Here is a 21,412-nt window from a genome sequence, read left to right as displayed (position 1 = left end):
ACAAAGGGGCACTTGGGCTATCTGAATTCTCCTCCCCCCAACTGATTTTTGGTCCCAGTTCCCAGGCCCTGGACAGAGAATAGGGTTAGCTGCTCATACTCCAGATGCCAATGAATTCTGAGGCAACAGCCCTACAAAACCCTACATCCAGCACCTGGGCCCAACTCCTCAAAGGTATGTAGGTGCTTAACTCCTAGTGCCTTTGGGGATCTGAGGCCTGACTTGCTCTTTTTTCCCTTCCAGGCTGCAAAGTGCCACGAAAGTGCCCACATGGAGCTAGGACTGGCTTTTGTTGGCAGGTGAGGAGAAGCCACATTTATTTTAGAGGTAAGATTGCTTGGGGGGAGGGGCGTGCATCGGTGTTGGAACTAGGGGTGCAGCAGCACCCAGTGGCTTGAAGTGGTTGCCTTATAGCCAGGGTTTACAGTGTGGGTCAGTGGCTCTCCACACCGCCACTGTACAAACTGTTCCAGCGCCTCTGCGGGGAGTGACACGCTCTGCCAGGGCTCACCCGCTGGAGCTGAGTGTTTGCAGCATGGGATATGACTGGCCCTAGTTTCTAGGGTGTAGCGAGCCCCGCTACACAGCATCGCTGGCCAGGCAGGTGCCCCCAGTGGGGTAGATTGGGGAGCTTGCTTCAGTCCCAAATCCAACGGATTCCAGCTGTTACGCAGCGCCCCGCCCCTGAGGAAGCAGATCCTGAGTGTTTTCGACCACAAACTCCATCCCTCCCGATTTGCAACCCCATGGACCAGGCGGCAGCAATTCCTGAGCAGGAGCACAGCTGGTTTTCTTATGTGACAGAAACTGAAGCTAGTTGCAAAACGGGAGGGTTGCTCAAACTGACGTTACACCGGCTCCGGCATCCCCGCAGCCCCCACAACCCGTGACCCGGAGCGAGCTGGGGCGGAGCCGCCCCCTCCCCGCGCGCGGGAGGCCGCCCGAGGTGGGCTGGCTGCAGGCACGCTGCGCGGGGCACCCGCGGCGCTGCCAGGTGAGCCGCTCTCCCGCCCCGCCCCGAGTCCCCACTGGCAGCAGAGCAGCCGGAGTCCGGAGATGCGGGCGCTGTGCGGCGGCGCCAAACTTTGAGCTAGCCCGCTCGCCTCCCGCCAAAGCGGCGCATCGCTGCCCGGGCGCGGCTCGGCGGAGAGAGGCGCCGCGCGCAGCTGGCTCGGTAAGTCTGGAGGGGGCCGGGGGACAGAGCCGCGCTAGAGCTACAGCTGGTAGGAGATTCCTGCCCGTCACCGCCTCCCCCCATTGAGCCTTTTGTTCTCCGGACTTGGCCGTGGCAGGGCGGATTCGCCCCCTTCCTTCCCTCTTCGGGCACGGGCTGCTCAGCACCAGGAAAGCAGCGGCCAAGGCGACCTGGTTTGAGCCCCGGTTTCCCAAACCAGCAGTAGAGGCTGGCAAAGGATCAAGGAGGTTCTTGCTTGACGCTGGCTACTCCTCAGCGCCCATCGCCAGGCGGGGTAAGCAGCCCTTGCCCCCCTCAACAAAGCCTTTAACTTCAGATGCTGGGTGACTGAAAATGGGCAGGCGAAAGTGACAAGCTCAGCGCCAGTCTTTTAATGTCACCTCACCAACTGTAGAAAAATACACACTAGGGACCTCTGGCTTTTAGTCTTTAATCTTCCATAGGCACAATCATACATACGCAGTGCATGGCTCGGACTTCAGTACAAATTTTTAGATCCTGTTAATCAGGAGGAACAAGACGGTCATGAATTACTAAGGGGGCAGCATCCCTAGAAAAGTGCACAGAGGATTTGTAATGAAGATTAGGGAATGTGATGCATGTATTAAACATTTTTTTATATCTAAGTTCACCTCAGCCGAATTCCAAGTGCTTTACAAATGCATGATAATATTAATAATAGATTAGATTGTTTATAAATGTAATGTATTATTCCCGTTTGATTCTCCTTTTCTCATGACTTCTCTGTAAATCCTCTACATTCCATCATTCATATAAAGTTACGTACAGAGTGCTAAAGGAACTGAGTGATTAGATATTCTAAAAAATATTTATCACAACACACAATGCTGTGCAATAGATACAGTTTGCCAAATCAACACACTATCACAGCTGAAGAGCTTACAGTGGGAAAAACAGACAGATTCAGAGCAGAGGGGACACAGTAGATAGTATAGATCAGAGAAATGTGTAGATTCTGTAGTACTGTGGGAGAGCTTGATTTGTCACCAGCTGTGCAAGTTAATATTGTAGAACTTGTCCAATTTATCTCATTTGTTAACCAAACATTATTTCTTCTCTGCTGGAGTTTCAAACGTCCTCTTCCAACTGTGCTGTGTTAACAAGAAATACTACCTTCAAAAGGAGCAAACTCCACACAGTACAGGAACAAAGAAAAAGAGTGGCAGGATGAAAGCTAATTGCTTTTTTGCTTAAAAGAAGGTGAAGGGAGGGGAATAGAGAGAAATATTTTGAGAAAAGGATACTATCAAATCATTTATATGTTTTCCTCCGAGGTCTGGCCCAAGTCTCACAATACAAAGGGTTGGAACCCTGCATCCCATCAAACGGTAATTCTCCTGCTGTTGTTTGTAAACATGAGGTACTGTATTCTCCAATGCATAATTCTGAGATCTTTGGGAGTCTAGCAGTATTGGACACTTATCAAATCTCCACTGTAATAACAGATACAGATCATTCTCAGTTATCAGGACACAGTGAGAAGGAAAAGGCACTTCTGAGGTTTTGTGTAGCATTATCTTTGTAGATTATATAAACATCACCTGTATTTTTCAACAATATTGACAAAAAATATGGTAATTAGGGACCTAGCCCTGCCACCCTTGTTCAGGAAGCAGGGTCTCTGAAGGGACTGATCATGTAAATAAGAGATGTAGGATGAAGCCCAATGAGCTGCTGTCTGAATAATGCCATGTAGATCGGGCCTAAACCTTCTTTTGTTGCACAGTATGTAGAGGATAACACAATTCTTACTAGCTTAGCCTGAAGGAAGTTACTTTTCAGCTCATATAGTCAAACTGTTGCTTTTAATCCACAAGATCCTTCATTCAAATTTTGCTTGTGCTATTGTATGGGATGCACCCATAGCACAGAAGGCCTAGTCGCCTGTTAGGGGACAACACTAATTGTAGATGCCTGATATAGTGTCCAAACCCCAATAACCAGAAACAACTGCAAATGTAAAGACAATCCAACTAGTGTAAGAAATCCCATCAAAGACATACATTTATATGTTAAAACACTTTCCCCCTGTAAAGTAAAAAAAAAAAAACATGAGTAAACCTTATGTAAATAAAAGCAATATTAAATCTCAGACGTTAATAGCAAAATTATGACTTTAGGCAGAGACCTGACTGAGGGGTAGGGCATAATTTGCACCATCGCAGGAGTGAAGGAGTAATCCCAGGAGGCATTGTTTCTCAGAGACATCCCCTACGAAGCACAGTTCCTTCTCTGCTTCCCCCAACTCTGAAAAGGTAGGGGGTGGGAGTGGGAGGAAGAATTAATAATTTGCAATTGGCCTCTACCTGCAGCAAATTCTGACACCCCCACACTGGTTCACTTACGCTGTCCAGTGCATTGCAGAATAGAGCCAAGGCTCTGCTTATTCCCATCCAACACTACCTACTTACTCCAGGAGGAGGAGTAAGCAGGTGCATAGTGCCCACTTGTTCTTTCATCGATCTGGGCAGCTCACGCAGAATTAGCTTTACGGCCCTTACTTGTCCTTACTCACTTTGCACAGTATTATAGTGCAAATTACAAATTAACCCTAAAATGCTTTAATTACAGAGCCCCAAATACAGAGCACCAACATTAAAATGCTTTAAATACAGAGCACTCAGTTATATCCATGCAAGCTTGTCAAAATCATAGGGTTGCATTGGTGTAGCTGAGTAGAATTTGGCTCAATAGGTGCAAGGAAGACAACAATAAGATTTTGATATCAGTGCCAAAAGTTCCATTATCCTCAAAAGGGAGGAGGATGTGACCTGCTGTTCTCTTTCACTGTAGTCAAAAACTTGGTTGGCAACTTCCTCTGAGAAAAATAGTGGTATTCTTCTATAATAAAAGAAACATTACATACTTTTTATTTCTTGGTTTAAATTAGAAGTTAATGGGTTACATAGACAATCCAGAACATTAGTAATGTTTTTCAGCTATTCTGCTTCTTATTGCGGTGTGCAGTTAAAGTGGTGTTGGTAGCTGCCTTGTGATACTGGCTTTCTTAAAGAAAAATGTCAGGAAGTAGCCCTAATGGTTTAGAGCAGCAGGTTTGTATTTACTGGCCAAGAATATATGAATAAAAACTTGAATATTGAAAATACTTTGAGGAAAGTTTGTGTTTACATAGGGCTGTATTGATCCACAGATCTACAGATCCACCTGTAGAATTCCCATTGATATCAATGGCAGTTTTGTGCAAAAGTCAATAATAGTTTGGGTTATTAGTTTATGACAAAGGAGGTGTTGCTCAGCAGGGTCCAAATCCTTCCTTTGCTCAAGTAAATATACTCTGCTGTCTTCAAACTGCTTTTGAGCTGTATCTCAGTTTTTCAGCAGGAACATAAGAACGGTCCATCAAGCCCAGTATCCTGTCCTCTGAGAGTGGCCAATGGCAGGTTCCCCAAAGGGAATAAACAGACAGGTTATTGTCAAGTGATCCATGCCCTGTCACCCAATCCAGCTTCTGGAAAACAGAGGCTAGGGATGCCAGTTATGTCTGAGTAAAGATTAAAGGATTGGGCTTCAAATGAATGAGTGAGAAAGTGTGGATGTACCAAGTATATCTTGGAACAGATCATTGGCCCATCTTCTGAAGTCCAGTATCTCGCCTCTGGTAGTGGCCAATGCCCCTAGCTTGAGAGGAAGGAAATAATGTAACTTTAGGGAAACTTCTTGCTGAACCCAGTCAGTGGCATTTATGCCCCACAGCCTAACCAAATATCTCTTGTGGTCTTAATTTAGTTATTGTAACTTCAGATGATACTGTCACTCATCTGAAAGTCTAACCTTCTTTTGAAACCACACTTTATTAACTAAAAAAATCCTACTGCTAATTCTACTTAGTTTATTGTAATTTAACTTTATTTTTTTGTATGTTTCAAATGAAGTCTGCATACACAATCTTTGGTTTACTCCAATTTGCTGTGTGTTTTTTGCTGTGTTTCAGAGGCAGCTCCACTGTTTATTTTGGAGTAGTCCAGTTAGCTGCAACCATGGGCCCTATAGGAGTACTGGGTGAAAAGAACAGCACAAATGAAGTGAAAATGGAGCTGTACACCAGGCTATACTTGCCAGGCCTCACCACACCACCCAGTGAGCTGGCATCTGACCCCAAACCAGAACTGAAAGACAGTACCAACCTGGTCGAGGTGCAGATAGTCCTCATCATTGCCTATTGCTTCATCATCCTGCTGGGTGTGATGGGCAACTCCCTGGTGATCCATGTGGTCATTAAGTTCAAGAGCATGCGCACAGTGACTAACTTTTTCATTGCCAATCTGGCTGTAGCTGATCTGCTGGTGAATACGCTGTGCTTGCCCTTCACCTTAGTTTACACACTGTTGGGAGAATGGAAGCTGGGCCCAGTGCTGTGCCACCTGGTGCCTTATGCCCAGGGCCTTGCAGTGCACGTGTCTACTGTTACCTTGACTGTGATTGCCCTGGACCGGCACCGCTGCATTGTCTATCACTTGGAGAGCAAAATCTCCAAGCGAATAAGCTTCCTGGTCATTGGAGTGGCCTGGGGTGTCAGTGCACTACTGGCTAGTCCTCTGGCCATCTTCCGTGAGTACTCTCTGATTGAGATCATTCCTGATTTCCAGATTGTGGTCTGCTCTGAGAAGTGGCCTGGTGAGGGGCAACTCAACTATGGCACCATCTACAGTGTCTCTATGCTCCTGATCCAATACGTTTTGCCTCTGGTAATCATCTCCTATGCCTATGCCCGTATCTGGACCAAACTAAAGAATCATATCAGCCCTGGGGCTGGGAATGACAACTACCACCATCGGCGGCGGAAGACCACTAAGATGCTGGTGTGCGTGGTTGTGGTGTTTGCTGTAAGCTGGCTGCCCTTTCACACTTTCCAGCTTGTCAGTGACATTGACAGTAAGGTGTTAGATCTGAAGGAGTACAAGCTAATCTACACAGTGTTTCATGTCATTGCCATGTGCTCAACCTTTGTTAACCCACTTCTCTATGGCTGGATGAACAACAACTACAGGACAGCCTTCCTCGCAGCCTTCCAATGTGAGCAGCGACTGGATTCCATTCACCCTGAGGTATCAGGAGCATTCAAAGCCAAGAAGAACTTGGAAGCAAAAAAGAATCATTGCACGGGAACCCCTACCAATGTCTGAGAATGTCAGGCACAGAAGAAAAAAGGAATACACTCTGGCCAGAGAAAGATCTGTTTTGACAGATGCATTTTTATACATAGTTTTAATCATATAAGATGGAAGAAAATCAGCAAGTTAAAGTGTCTGTTCTATGATTCCAGAGATAGTTGGTTGCCGTCAACCATATACAATTACACATCTCCAAAGAAATATAAAAGATATTTCATTTATGGCAAGAAGTCTCTGTCCCAACCTTTTGCTAAGGCAGCAGTAATGATAAAGGCAAGAGAAGTGTTTGCCATTCTTGCCCTAAAGAGAATGAATAGATAAATTGTTCCTCAAGAGTCTCAAAACTGGAAGTTGGCAGTGTGGACATGGTAGGCTGCAAATAGGGACTACTTCAGAAGCTTAAAGCATGCTCTAAGAGTGAGGCTGAGGATCGGTGTAGAAGCTCATACTTTCCATATCTTCCCCACTGCAACTACTCTGCAAAATGAGGGTTTCATTAAAAAGATACACCACCATTTTTGTCTGTAAATATTGTTACCATAGAATAATTCCTAAAATCAAACTGCTACTACTACTAGAGCATTTAGGTCAGGAAAGTTAAAGTTTCAATCTAATTTGTAATCTGGTTTCTGCTAAAACAAGTGGAGTAATAACTAATTCCTTATGACTCAGCCACAGTTATGCTGGGGAGAAAAACACAAATTTGGGGCCTGATCCTTTATTCACAACATACATAGAGCTTTCATTTTGCATTAGAGATTGCTAAATAGGCCAGCACACTTAAAAGGGAATTTGGAGCAGGTAGTGAATGCAAACTCAGGTCTTTTGTGAGCACTTCTTAAGTTGAGGGAACCACTAATGTTTGAACAACTAGGCACAGCTCCAGTGTCTGAAGTACCATTAACTCTACAGGTTTTGAATTATTCCTGCTTTATTCCTACATAATAAAGTAGGACAAAATTTGATACTTTAGAAAGGCTGCTAAATATTAATGTGCTTTTCAGTGTTTGTGGTTTTATGTCACACACATCCTGCCTTGGATCTTTTCCCATTATCAGCCACTATAAGATTAAAAATATCTGATTGAAGTGTAACCTAGTAACAGTATGCTCAGTTTATGTATATTAACCAGTGAACTCTGCATGTTATAGTAATAGTTAGTTACATTTCTTTGGTTCAGGTAGAAAACTTGACTCTGTTTACTGTATTGTATATGGCAATGTGCAACTTTTCTGTGTCTTTGTCTAGCCTCATTGAACTCATTAAAGAGTTCAAGCTAATTTCAACCAATTCTTTCCTAGCTAATTTTGCTGCCTATCTTGGGGGGGGGGGAAGGAACCCCAACAAGCTGCGATACTTTCCACTTTTCAAAGAGATTTTCCATAGCTAAATTTCACTCGAATTCCATAATTTTTCTATTTCTCATGGTCCTCTAAATTGTTTGTGAACTTTTTTTACATATGATCTATTTAGTATTTTAGTGTGAGATGTCATTACATCACAGATCTTTATCGTGGGGGGAGATTCATCTTTATATATACAGTATCCTGCCTTTGTTTCTTACACTGCCGTGACATCATTCAGATGTATATCTTCACAATTAGAGAAGGAGGGAGAGAGGGACTAAACTGGCATTTACTCAAGTAAGGAAAGGTATCCATCACTTTTACACATGCTTCACCAAATTAATTTTTGTCTCAGTGATAACAGTGCCCAGAATGTTTGTAGTTAGCCCACGCTGTTAAAAAAAAATTACAGGCAAAGAATTACTGGGAGAGATTACTGAAGTTTCAGTCCTATGATGTATAATTATTATTATTATAGACAGCAATATAATTCATTTACAGTCAAGTGTGTGAGCTCTTTATGAAAAACACATTAAAATGTTTATCCTACCCCCAAAAAGCCTTCAGCCCCACAACTCTTTAGATAAATGTTCTGACTCAAATCTCTTAAGCTTTATATATAGACAGTTTTAAAGTAACTGTTACTGTGTTGTGCTAAAATTACAGTTGAAGGCCTGATTTTCAGTTACATTATGGCTGCTTTACATCACCCGGTGAAGGAGCCTCAAACTGGGTATAAATTACATTGACATCCATTTCAAAGCACCTTTACCTTACCAGAGAGGTGTAAAGCAGCTGTAGTGTCAATAAGAATCTGCCCAACAATGCTCTCTTCCCATAGGAACGCCGTGGCACAACTTCTATCAGTCCAATCCTGTTTTCCTGGTGCATCTAAAGCTCTCACTGATGAGTATACAGTAAGGGATTGATCCTGAAATCCTCATATCTATTGCGATTTATTCTGGCAGGTCTCTCTGTGTAGATCCAACTGCATCTACCAAATGTGATCAATTTTTACCCTGTACACATAACTAAGTACATATTTTTGTTTATCATGTGCTTCATTCATGTCAAATTCAGAAGGGGCATCCTAATCTTTCATTTACTGATGTATTATCTATCTATGGTACTTTTCTATGGCCCCAATTACTGTAAATCTGAGTTTTTCAAATCTTTTAATATATATATATTCTCACAGTACAGCTGTAAAATAGTGAAGTGTTATTTCCATTTTATAGGTGGGAAACTGAGGAAGAGAGAGGTTAAGACCCAGATCCTCAAAAGTACCTACTTGAGTAACTCCCATTGCATTCAGTGGGACTGGGACTAAGGCTATTTCTACACTACAGCCTTTGTTGGCATATCTTGTGTTATTTGGGTGTGAACAGTCCACCACCCCCCCCAAGCGACATAAGTAACTGACAGAAGCACTTGTGTGCATATCCCTATGTCAGTGGGAGAGCTTCTCCTGCTAACACAGCGTTTGCCATTCGTGGAGGTGATTTTCTTATGCTGATGGGCAAACTCTCTCAGTATAGTGTATTCACCAGATGTGCTGCAGCTGCCTCAGTACAGCTGCGCTGCTGCACATGTAGACGTGTCCTGAGTGACTTGCTAGCATCATACAAGAAGTCTCAGTAGAGCAGGAACTTAAACCCGGGTTTCCTAAGTGCTAGGATAGTGCTCTAACCACTGGATACCAGAATTGTAAATGAGATTGGCATTAATGAGAATTAAACAGCTTTTACCTAGAACTGCAGTCTCCATATCATTCAGCCAAAATATGAATGAACAGGAACTATGTGTGTGAATTTGAAAAAAAATAGTATGACATTATATGCAATTAAAATAGGGGGTCCAGTTATGCACAAGAATCTGATCATACTTTTTCAGATGTCATTTTCTGTGGTGCTGTAGAACTGCACAAAAATTACATAGCTGTATAGGTCTGGGGAAAAGAATGTAGGAACTGATGGCATGTCTTCACTCAGTGTAAGCCCAGGCTCAGACTCACTTAAGTCTAACCCTGCTGCTGACTACACACAAATTATGCTAACTGAGGGCCAAGATCCCCTGCAGGGTTTGCTCTGCTGGGGCCTTCTGGGGGAGGGAGTGGAAGAGGAGGAAGAAGAGGATGAGGGCTTTGTCCTTCCCCTGCTGCACCTGCTCCCTGCACCACATATGCCTTTCAGCTCACAGGGAACGGAGGGGGCGGCTGTTCTGTGCTCTGCATCGCTGCCTTGGCAGCTGGACATCATCTCTTTGGTTCTAGTGCTTGCCTGTTTCCTGTACCATGGTGAGTGCCCACGGTAGGGGGGCAGAGCAAGGGGGATGGGATGAGGTTGGGGGAAGAGTGGTGTGGAGAAAATAGTGGGATAGGGCAGGGAGACGAGAAGAGGATATGGGAATAGGAAGCAGGAGCCCAGCGTGTGGTGTGCCCTCTGCAGCAGCTCCAGTAGGGAGTGGCCACAGCAGCACCAGCAGAGTGACATAGCAGGCCGTGCCAGAGTGGCTGCCAGCAGTAACAGGCTCCCCCATTAAGCTGGCTCATCCCCCCCACCCTGAGCACCCGCAGCCCAGCTACCACTCCAGGTGAGGAGAGAGAGCGCCAGTGAGCCAAGGAAACTGGTCTCAGCATGCACGTGTCCTCCAACTATAGCAGTCAAACTACACCTATGGGATGTATCTGGAGAGCATCTATAGCAGAGGTCGGCAACCTTTCAGCAGTGGTGTGCCGAGTCTTCATGTATACACTCTAATTTAAGGCTTCAAGGGCCAGTAATACATATGAACATTTTTTAGAAGGGCTCTCTATAAGTTATATGTAAAGTAAACAAGGTTTTCAAAATGTTTCAGGAGCTTTATTTAAAATTAAATTAAAATTCAGATCTTATTAGTTTAGTGTGATCCTTGCCCTTGCTTTTCCTTGCTGAGCTTTCCAATGTCTGGTGGCACCTATTTAGATACTTTAAGCTGCAAACATGCTTCTGAGTTAAGTTGATAACAGGCTGGCAGAAGGTCAGTGGCTGGAACCCCTGATCCACAGCTGAGGTGAGTGCAGCTGGTGGCTGGTAGGGCAGAGTATGGCCAGAAGCCTGGACCCTGTCTGGCAGGGGGCCTGTGCTGGAACTCCAACTGGAAGCAAGGTGAGGGGGGCTGATGGGACCCCTGCTGGCAAAGGGCCAGCAGCCAGAACCCCAGAGCAGTGGGGGGCTGACCGCCAAAGCTCTGGCGTTTCCACCACCGGCTCCTGCCAGTTAGGGTCTCAGCCCGCTGCCAGCCTGGTGTTCCTTTCCCCAGGCCAGCAGCGGGTGCTGGGTGAGACCCCATCTGGCAAGGGGCCAGCAGCAGGAACCCCAGAGATGCAGTGGGCTGAGCAGCTCAGCCCACCACTGCTGGGCTGAGTGGGACTGGCGGCAGGACCATGGCTGGCAAGAGCCAATGGTGGAAACACCAGGGTGGCGGCCGGCTGAGCAGCTCAGCCCGCCCCGTGTGCCATGAAAAATCAGCTCGTGTGCCAAAGGTGCGGTAGGTTGCTGACCTCTGATCTATAGACTGAAACATCCCTTTCACAATATACCTGGTATATTGGTTCAGTTTTGAAATGTAACATTTTATGTCCTTGAGATTCCACAAGGATTAATTCTGTGCTACCCCATTGAGCTACTTTAGACGATAACTCTGTTTCTTGTCCTATTTTAGGCCCCTCCACCTCTGCTGACTGCTGTACAGCCAGAATTCCACCTCTGGCCCAACATACCTTCATGGACCGTTCCAAGAGGAAGCATTTCCTTGATGAAGTTATGGTTGGGAGGGCTGTTAAGCAAGTCCAATATTGGAAGCAGAGGGATATAAGCTTGGTCCAATGGCATGCTGAGGGGCTGCAGAAAGGCTGAGGTGCCAGAGAATCTGGTTAGCTTGACTCCATGCTTAAATGTGGATGTCAGAGCCACAGGTTTGAGCCCTGGTTAGAAAAATCTTAATGTCAGGTTAAGAATCAGCATAGGCCCAGGTTTTTCTAACCTGCATGAGCTGATTCGAGTCCTATCATAACCCCAAATTCTTCTTCGAGTGATTGCTCACATCCATTCCAGTTAGGTGTGTGCGCGCGCCGCGCGTGCACGTTCGTCGGAAACTTTTTACCCTAGCAACTCCAGTGGGCCGGCAGGTCGCCCCCTGGAGTGGCGCCGCCATGGCGCCCAATATATATCCCTGCCGGCCCGCCCGCTCCTCAGTTCCTTCTTACCGCCGTGTCGGTCGTTGGAACTGTGGAGCGCGGCATAGCTGTCCTCCACGTCCCTAGCTCTCCTAGTTCTCTATCGTTTATCTATCGTTCATCTCTAGTTCCATTATAGTTGTTAATTAGTTTGTTAAGCAGATAGTTAAGTTAAATAGTTGCTAAGTAGTTCTTTGCCGGGGGCTTAGCCCTTCCCGGCACCCGGCGCCAGGCTCATGCCTGTTTCGCCGGGCTTCAAGCAGTGTGCGGCCTGCAAGAAGCCCATGCCTACCAGCGATCCCCACGAAGCGTGCCTGAAGTGCCTCGGGGAATCGCACAGATCCGACAAGTGCCGCATCTGTAAGGCCTTTAAGCCGAGGACAAAGAAGGAGAGGGATCAAAGGCTCCGAACTCTCCTAATGGAGGCGGCACTTGACCCGACGGCTTCGCAGGCCGTGGTATCGGCACCGGCACCGGATCGCTCCGGCACCGAGAAGACTCCTCGGCACCGACCCTCTCCGGCACTGGAGTCAGAGCCAAGGCCGTCGAAGTCTGATACTCCGGCCAGGAAGACCCGGCTAGAGCGCCCGGCCTCGACATCGGCCGTGGCGCCGCCGGCACCGTCAGCACCGTTGACTCCGGGCCCGGCGGGTCCGTTGAGTCCGGTACCGCCGAGCTCCCCCATGAGATCTGGGGTTGAGATAGTGGTCCCGTCCACACTGGAGACCTTCGCCTCGGCTCGGGACCTTATTGCCCTGACTGAGCCCACTCGGCTGCCACCCCCGGTACCTCCGGTGCGGGTCGTGTCCAGAGGCAAGCCCATGATATCGGCACCGCCCAGAGACAGTCGTTCACGATCCAGGTCCCGACGTCTTGGGCGCTCCAGATCCCGACGCCGCTCGCAGTCCCGGCACCGCTCCCCTCAGCGGTACCGGTCGCACTCGCGGCACCGGTCGGCATCGAGACGGTCGCGGTCAGGCTCCAGTCGTCGACACCGGCACCGCGATTCCAGGAGCGGGTCCCGACGCTACTCGCCGCACCGGTCGACCTCCCGGCACCGAGCTGGTGGCAGGTCCCGGTCTCGGTCGACCTCCCGGCACCGAGCTGGTGGCAGGTCCCGGTCTCGGTCGACCTCCCGGCACCGAGCTGGTGGCAGGTCCCGGTCGACCTCCCGGCACCGAGCTGGTGGCAGGTCCCGGCACCGAAGCGGCGCCCGGTACCGATCAGGATCCCGGCACCGTGACAGATCCCGGTCCCGATCCCGATCCCGGCACCGATATGACTCCCGGCACCGGTCCCCGGCACCGAGACGATCCTCCGTGCCGGCCCGCGCAGACCCTTACCATCCAGGGTCGGCCCCACCATGGCCCTCGAGACAGCCGTCCGTATCTTCCCAGACGGACAGCGGGTATGCGCTGGGCACCGACAGGCAGGCGGCGCTGTTCGGTGATCCGCCGCTGCAGGACCAAGGCCCACAACAGTGGGGATTCTGGACACCCTGGGCATACCATCAGGCCCAGGGCCCCCAGCAGCTCCCTGCTAGACCGGCGACTGCGGAGCGTAGGGCCCCTGAAGCCTCGTTGTCTCGCCCCCCTCCCTCCCCGGAAGGGGAGGAAGGGTCCAAGCAGCAGGACTCCGCTGCAGCTCCGGAGGCAGAGGCGAGGGCTGAGGAAGACCCTCAGTTAGACACTCTCGTGCCTGGGGTCTCATCTTCCTCCTCCCCGGATGAGGCGGTGGCGGGTACCTCCTCCAACAGTCCCCCCCCGCTGGATCTCAGGGCGCACCAAGACCTCCTCAGGCGCTTGGCTCAAAATCTGAGTCTGCAGGCAGAGGAGGTCTCGAAGATAGAGGATCCAATTGTAACCATCCTCTCTTCTGATGCTCCCACTAGGGTCGCCCTGCCCTTCATACGGACCATCCAGGCCAACGCCAATACCATCTGGCAGTCCCCGGCCTCCATCCCTCCGACAGCGAAAGGAGTCGAGAGGAAGTACATGGCCCCTTCTAGGGGATACGAATATCTCCATGTACACCCGACTCCGGGTTCACTGGTGGTGCAATCAGTGAACGATAGGGAGCGTCACGGCCAGGAGGCTCCAGCCCCCAAATCCAGAGAAGCCAGGCGGATGGACCTCCTTGGCCGTAAGGTGTATTCGGCTGGGGCGCTGCAGCTCAGGGTCTCCAACCAGCAGGCCCTGCTGAGCAGATATGCCTTTAATTCCTGGGTGGCAGTGGACAAATTTAAGGAGCTGCTGCCACAGGATGCTCGCCAAGAGTTTACGGCCATCTTGGACGAAGGCAAGAAGGTCGCACGCACGGCCTTACAAGCCTCCTTGGATGCTGCGGACTCGGCTGCCCATACCCTCGCATCAGGAGTTACGATGCGTCGCATCTCCTGGCTGCAGGTTTCCGGACTTCCGCCGGAGCTCCAGCATACCATACAGGACCTTCCTTTCGAAGGCCAGGGCCTGTTTTCTGATAAGACAGACCCCAGACTCAAGAGTCTAAAAGACAACCGGGTTATTATGCGGTCCCTCGGGATGCACACCCCCGTGACGCAGCGTAGACCCTTTAGGTCGCAACAACAGCAGCAACGTAGGCCGTTTTCCCAGTTCCGCCAGCGGCAGGACCTTTACAGGCGCCGCGGCAGGAACGGAAGGCGCAGACAGTCGGGGAACCAAGGGGGGCAGAACCAAGGCTCCTCAAAACTCCCGCCTGGTCCTAAGCCTTCATTTTGAAGGTGCGCCCGAGGGCGCGGTAACAGTTTCCCCTATGGATCCTTCCCCCCCGTTTTCCAACCGCCTTTCGTTTTTCCTCCCGGCGTGGTCCCAAATAACATCGGACCGCTGGGTCTTGAGCATGGTGCAGACGGGATACCGCCTGCAGTTTGTTTCATTTCCTCCTTCCCGCCCTCCTTCCTCGTCCCTCTTCAGGGACCCCTCTCACGAGCAATTCCTTCGGCAGGAGGTGCAGACGCTCCTCAGCAAAGGAGCTATAGAGGCGGTTCCGGAAAACGAGAAAGGCAAGGGGTTTTATTCCCGCTACTTTCTGATCCCCAAGGCCAAGGGGGGCCTCAGGCCTATCCTCGACCTGCGAGAACTCAACAAATACCTCGTGAAGTTGAAGTTCCGCATGGTATCCCTGGGGACCATTATTCCATCCCTGGATCCGGGAGACTGGTACGCCGCCCTCGACATGCAGGACGCGTATTTCCACATTGCCATTTGGCCACGCCACAGACGCTTTCTCCGCTTCGTTGTGGGGGCTCTTCATTATCAGTTTGCAGTCCTCCCATTCGGCCTGTCCACGGCCCCGAGGGTGTTTACAAAATGCATGGCAGTTGTCGTGGCGCATCTTCGGCGCAACCGTGTCCACGTGTTCCCTTATCTGGACGACTGGTTGATTCGGGGCACGTCGGAACAGCAAGTCAACAGCCATGTCCGCGTGATCACCGGCATGTTTGCAAGTCTGGGCCTCTTGATAAACACAGACAAGTCCACCCTGAGGCCCACGCAGAAGGTGGAATTTATCGGGGCCGTCCTGGACGCCACTGTGGGCAGGGCCTCCCTGCCTCTGCAATGGTTTCAGACCATGGCGGCGATCGTTCAACGTTTGCGGTCAGCCCCATTGACGTCAGTGAGGACATGTCTAACCCTGTTAGGCCACATGGCGGCGTGCACCTTTGTGACCGACTACGCTCGGCTCCACATGAGGCCTCTCCAGCTGTGGCTTATCAGTCATTACAGGCCGGCAAGGCAACCGTTAGACATGTTAGTCACAATCCCCCAGAAGGTCTTAGATTCTCTCGGCTGGTGGTTAGACCAGTCCGTATTATGTGCGGGTCTTCCCTTCCACCCCTCTCAGCCCTCGGTATCCTTGACAACGGATGCCTCAGATCTAGGCTGGGGGGCCCACCTAGGGGCCCTGCGGACACAGGGCCTGTGGTCCCAGGAGGAGGTGGGGCTACACATCAACATGCGGGAGTTGAGAGCGGTCCGCCTTGCTTGTCAAGCGTTCTGTCATCAGCTTCAGGGTCGTTGTGTCGCCGTGTTCACGGACAACACGACGACCATGTACTATATCAACAAGCAGGGCGGCACCAGGTCCTCCTCCCTGTGCCACGAGGCGATACGACTCTGGGACTTTTGCGTAGCCCACTCCATTCACCTCAGGGCTTCCTTCCTCCCTGGAGTACGGAACACGCTGGCGGATCGATTGAGCAGATCCTTCCTGTCACACGAGTGGTCCCTTCGCCCGGACGTCGCTCTCTCCATTTTCCGGAGGTGGGGTTATCCCCGGGTGGACCTCTTCGCGTCCAAGGGGAACAGGAAGTGCCAAGCGTTCTGCTCCTTTCAGGGCAGGGAGCCGGGGTCGATAGCGGATGCCTTCCTCATCCAGTGGTCGACCCACCTGTACTATGCGTTTCCCCCGTTCCCTCTGGTCCACAAGGTCCTCCTGAAGGTGCGCAGAGACAGGGCTCTCGTGATCATGGTGGCCCCGGCATGGCCCAGGCAGCACTGGTACACCATGCTGCTGGACTTGGCCATAGCCGACCCAGTTCCCCTGCCCCTTCATCCGGACCTGATTACCCAGGACCACGGGACCCTCTGTCACCCAGACCTGCAGTCGCTGCACCTAGTGGCGTGGCTCCTGCGTGGCTGACTGGTTCCGAGCTGCGCTGCTCCACGCCTGTGAGAGAGGTGCTCTTGAGCAGCAGGAAACTGTCCACAAGAGCCACATATTCGGCGAAATGGAAGCGCTTCTCCTGTTGGTGCGTAGAGAGAAATCTCCGCCCTATGGAAGTTTCGATAACCGAAATCTTAGACTACGTTTGGTCCCTCAAAGGGCAAGGTCTGGCCTTATCGTCGTTGCGAGTCCACCTAGCAGCTATCTCCACCTTTCACCCGGGTGCGGACGGTCGCTCCGTTTTTTCTCACCCGACGGTGTCGAGATTCCTGAAAGGGCTGGAACATTTATTCCCTAACGTCCGTCCCCCTGCTCCAACCTGGGATCTTAACCTGGTGTTGTCCCGGCTCATGGGGCCCCCCTTTGAGCCGTTAGCTACTTGCTCCCTGCTCTACCTCTCTTGGAAAACTGCCTTTCTAGTGGCTATCACCTCAGCTAGACGGGTGTCGGAGCTCCGAGCTCTTGTGGTAGACCCCCCATATACGGTCTTCCACAAGGACAAGGTGCAGCTGAGACCACACCCTGCTTTTCTGCCCAAGGTGGTCTCAGCTTTCCACGTCAACCAAGAGATTTTCCTTCCGGTTTTTTTCCCAAAACCTCACTCCTCAGGCAAGGAGCAGCAGCTCCACTCGCTGGATGTCCGTAGGGCTCTCGCGTTCTACATAGAGAGAACTAAGCCCTTCCGAAAATCCCCCCAGCTTTTCGTGGCGGTAGCAGATCGTATGAAAGGGCTTCCTATCTCCTCCCAGAGGGTATCCTCTTGGGTTACGTCCTGTTTCAGGACCTGTTATGACTTGGCCCATGTCCCTACGGGCCGTGTGACTGCGCATTCAACCAGGGCGCAGGCGTCGTCGCTGGCTTTCCTCGCCCGCGTGCCCATCCAGGAAATCTGTCGGGCAGCGACCTGGTCATCGGTCCACACCTTTGCTTCCCACTACGCCCTGGTCCAGCAGTCGAGGGAGGATGCGGCCTTCGGAACTGCAGTGCTCCGTGCCGCGACTTCTCACTCCGACCCCACCGCCTAGGTATGGCTTGGGAGTCACCTAACTGGAATGGATGTGAGCAATCACTCGAAGAAGAAAAGACGGTTACTCACCTTTGTAACTGTTGTTCTTCGAGATGTGTTGCTCACATCCATTCCACACCCGCCCTCCTTCCCCACTGTCGGAGTAGCCGGCAAGAAGGAACTGAGGAGCGGGCGGGCCGGCAGGGATATATATTGGGCGCCATGGCGGCGCCACTCCAGGGGGCGACCTGCCGGCCCACTGGAGTTGCTAGGGTAAAAAGTTTCCGACGAACGTGCACGCGCGGCGCGCACACACCTAACTGGAATGGATGTGAGCAACACATCTCGAAGAACAACAGTTACAAAGGTGAGTAACCGTCTTTTGCAGACAGTGGGGAAGCTCACTGGCGGCGATTTCCTTCTAGAACTTGAAAATAAACAGATTAATACAACACATGCACCTTTACATATACTACTAAGTATATAACTAACAGACTTTTACATTTTAAGAACACTTTTTAACTACTGAATTCTGGGAAACTCTCACGGGAGAGTGCATCAGCAACTTTGTTAGAAGCTCCGGTGATGTGTTGAATTTCAAAATCAAAATCTTGGAGAGCTAAACTCCAATGAAGAAGTTTCTTGTTATTCCCCTTGGCAGTATGAAGCCACTTTAGTGCAGCATGGTCAGTTTGCAGTTGGAACCACCGTCCCCAAACATATGAGCGTAGCTTTTCCAGGGCGTACACAATGGCATAGCATTCCTTTTCACTGACTGACCAGTGACTTTCCCTCTCAGACAGTTTCTTGCTGAGAAACACGACAGGATGGAAGTTGTGATCTGTTGCTTCCTGCATGAGCACTGCTCCTATACCACGCTCAGATGCATCCGTGGTTACTAGAAATGGCTTGTCAAAGTCCAGGGCCCTGAGCACAGAGTCAGACATGAGCATCGCCTTAAACTGGGTAAAGGCCTTTTGACACTCATCAGTCCACTTAACGGCATTTGGCTGGGTCTTTTTGGTCAGGTCGGTCAATGGGGCAGCGATTTGGCTGTAGTGTGGTACAAATCGCCTGTAGTATCTGGCCAAGCCTAAGAAGGATTGGACCTGCTTCTTGGACTGTGGGACAGGCCACTTTTGGATAGCATGCACCTTGGCCTGTAGGGGGTTTATGGTTCCTCGACCCACCTGGTGCCCCAGGTAAGTCACTCTGTTTTGGCCTATTTGACACTTTTTGGCCTTAACAGTTAGTCCTGCCTGCCTGATGCGCTCAAAGACCTTTTCCAGGTGGAGTAGGTGTTCGGGCCAGGAGTCTGAAAAAATGGCCACATCATCGAGGTAGGCAACTGCAAATTCTCCCAGTCCAGCTAGTAGACCATCTACCAGCCTCTGGAAGGTGGCGGGTGCATTTCGAAGGCCGAAAGGAAGGACATTGAATTCATACACCCCCGCATGGGTGACGAATGCTGACCTCTCCTTGGCAGGTTCATCTAGAGGTACTTGCCAGTACCCCTTGGTTAAGTCTATTGTAGAGATGAACTGGGCACGTCCCAACTTCTCCAATAGCTCATCAGTGCGTGGCATTGGATAGTTGTCCGGACGAGTTACCGCATTTAGCTTACGGTAGTCCACGCAAAAGCGTATTTCCCCATCTGGTTTGGGTACCAGAACCACTGGAGATGCCCATGCACTGGTAGATGAGCGGATTATACCCATCTGTAGCATGTTCTGGATCTCCCGTTCTATAGCAGCTTGGGCATGAGGAGACACCTGGTAGGGTGGGGTTCTGATTGGGTGAGCATTACCTGTATCAATGGAGTGGTATGCCCGTTCAGTCCGTCCTGGGGTGGCTGAGAACAATGGGGCGAAGCTAGTGCACAGCTCCTTGATTTGTTGCCGCTGCAGACGTTCCAGGGTGGTTGAGAGGTTCACCTCTTCCACGCCACCGTCTTTTTTTCCGTTGTAGTAGACACCGTGAGGCCACTCAGCCTCATCTCCCTGGACTGTAAACTGCCAAACCTGTAAGTCTCTGGAATAGAAAGGCTTGAGAGAATTAACATGGTACACTTTAGGCTTTAGTGAGGAATTGGGAAATGCTATGAGGTAGTTTACAGCTCCCAGGCGCTCTTGGACCGTGAATGGCCCTTCCCATGATGCTTCCATCTTATGGGCCTGTTGCGCCTCAAGACCATAACCTGGTCTCCTACCTTGAAAGAACGTTCTCTGGCATGTCTGTCATACCAGGCCTTTTGCTCTTCCTGAGCATCCTTTAGATTCTCTCTAGCAAGGGCTAAAGAGTGTCGAAGGGTGCTTTGTAGGTTGCTTACAAAGTCCAGAATGTTAGTTCCGGGAGAAGGCGTAAACCCCTCCCATTGCTGCTTCACCAACTGTAATGGCCCCTTAACCTCGTGACCATACACAAGTTCAAATGGTGAAAACCCTAAACTGGGATGTGGTACAGCCCTGTAGGCAAACAGCAACTGCTGCAACACTAGGTCCCAATTATTGGAGAATTCGTTGATGAATTTTCGTATCATGGCCCCCAAAGTTCCATTGAACCTTTCCACCAGGCCATTGGTTTGATGGTGGTACGGGGTGGCAACCAAGTGATTCACCCCATGAGTTTCCCACAGTTTTTCCATGGTCCCTGCCAGGAAATTAGACCTTGAATCTGTAAGGATGTCAGAGGGCCAACCTACCCTGGCAAAGATGTCTGTTAGGGCCAAGCACACAGTGTTAGCCCTGGTGTTGCCTAGAGCTACTGCTTCTGGCCATCGGGTAGCAAAGTCCACTAAAGTCAGTACGTACTGCTTTCCTCTGGGCGTCTTTTTTGGGAAAGGGCCCAGAATATCCACAGCTACTCGCTGAAATGGGACCTCAATTATGGGGAGTGGCTGGAGAGGGGCCTTGACCTGGTCTTGAGGCTTACCCACTCTTTGGCATACCTCACAAGACGGACATACTTGTCAACATCCTTGCCCATCCCCTCCCAGTGGAAGGAACTTCCCAACCGGTCCTTGGTTCTGTTCCCCCAGCATGGCCACTGGATGATCATGGGCTAAGCTTAAGAGCTTCCCCCGGTACTTAGTTGGAACCACCAACTGTTTTTTGCGGCTGCCATTCTTCCCGGTGTCCACCAGAAAGAATTCCTTGTATAAAAGTCCTTGGTCTATAACAAACCGGGATCGATTAGAAGAGCTGAGAGGCGGTGGGGTGCTCCGTGCCGCCACCCAAGCTTTCTGAAGGCTGTCATCCGCTTCCTGCTCAGCCTGGAACTGTTCCCTTGAGGCTGGGGTCACCAGTTCTTCCTCAGACTGTGGACTTGGGCTTGGTCCCTGTGGAAGCGATGTAGGTGATGGGGTTGTTTCCGTTGCTGGTGAACCGCTCTCCACTGGTGCACCTGAGGGTATTTCAGGCTCTGGCTAAGCCTTTTGGGTATGGCTGTCTGTTGCTTCTGCCAGTTGTGGCTCGCTGGCACCCACTGGCGTTGAGTTTGAAGATGGGGTTGCAATCGCTGGTGCTGGTTGCTGTTCTAGTTCCGGGCCTGGTACTGGAGATGCTGTGGCTGTTTCAGTGGTAGGCATGGAATCCGGGTCCACTACCTCTGTCTGGGTCTCTGGTAACACAGACGGGGCGTCTGTGGACGGCTCAGGAACAGGAATGGGTCTGGAAGCTTGCCTGGTTTGGCTACATGTAACCATTCCCACTCTCTTGGCCCGCCTCACCTGGTTGGCCAAGTCTTCCCCAGTAGCATGGGGATAGGATAATTGTCATAGACTGCAAAAGTCCACATTCCTGACCAGCCTTT

At 50.4% G+C, this 21,412-nt stretch overlaps 1 protein-coding gene across 2 annotated transcripts; it reads left to right on the top strand.

Moving 5' to 3' along the window:
• Positions 1 to 253: 253 nt before the first annotated feature.
• On the top strand, positions 254 to 8,939 carry NPY2R (neuropeptide Y receptor Y2). Of its 2 annotated transcripts, XM_030565618.1 has the most exons (3): positions 254 to 299; positions 2,491 to 2,544; positions 5,169 to 8,939. In XM_030565618.1, the coding sequence occupies exons 1-3, from the start codon at positions 271 to 273 to the stop codon at positions 6,358 to 6,360; spliced, it is 1,275 nt and encodes a 424-aa protein (XP_030421478.1). In that variant the 5' UTR covers positions 254 to 270; the 3' UTR covers positions 6,361 to 8,939. The 2 variants fall into 2 exon arrangements, with proteins under 2 accessions (XP_030421478.1, XP_030421479.1); XM_030565619.1 differs by lacking the exons at positions 254 to 299; positions 2,491 to 2,544 and adding an exon at positions 1,125 to 1,174.
• The last annotated feature ends 12,473 nt before the right edge of the window (positions 8,940 to 21,412 follow it).

This window comes from Gopherus evgoodei, chromosome 5, assembly GCF_007399415.2.
Source record: "Gopherus evgoodei ecotype Sinaloan lineage chromosome 5, rGopEvg1_v1.p, whole genome shotgun sequence".
Lineage (NCBI taxonomy): Eukaryota > Metazoa > Chordata > Testudines > Testudinidae > Gopherus > Gopherus evgoodei.
This window is presented reverse-complemented; position numbering and strand designations above follow the sequence as displayed.

Coding starts and splice junctions, on each gene's coding strand:
- NPY2R (XM_030565618.1), top strand. CDS start 271: ATGGAGCTAGGACTGGCTTTTGTTGGCAG. Junction 300..2,490: donor GGACTGGCTTTTGTTGGCAG/GTGAGGAGAAGC, acceptor TTTTCCTCCGAG/GTCTGGCCCAAGTCTCACAA. Junction 2,545..5,168: donor ACCCTGCATCCCATCAAACG/GTAATTCTCCTG, acceptor GCTGTGTTTCAG/AGGCAGCTCCACTGTTTATT.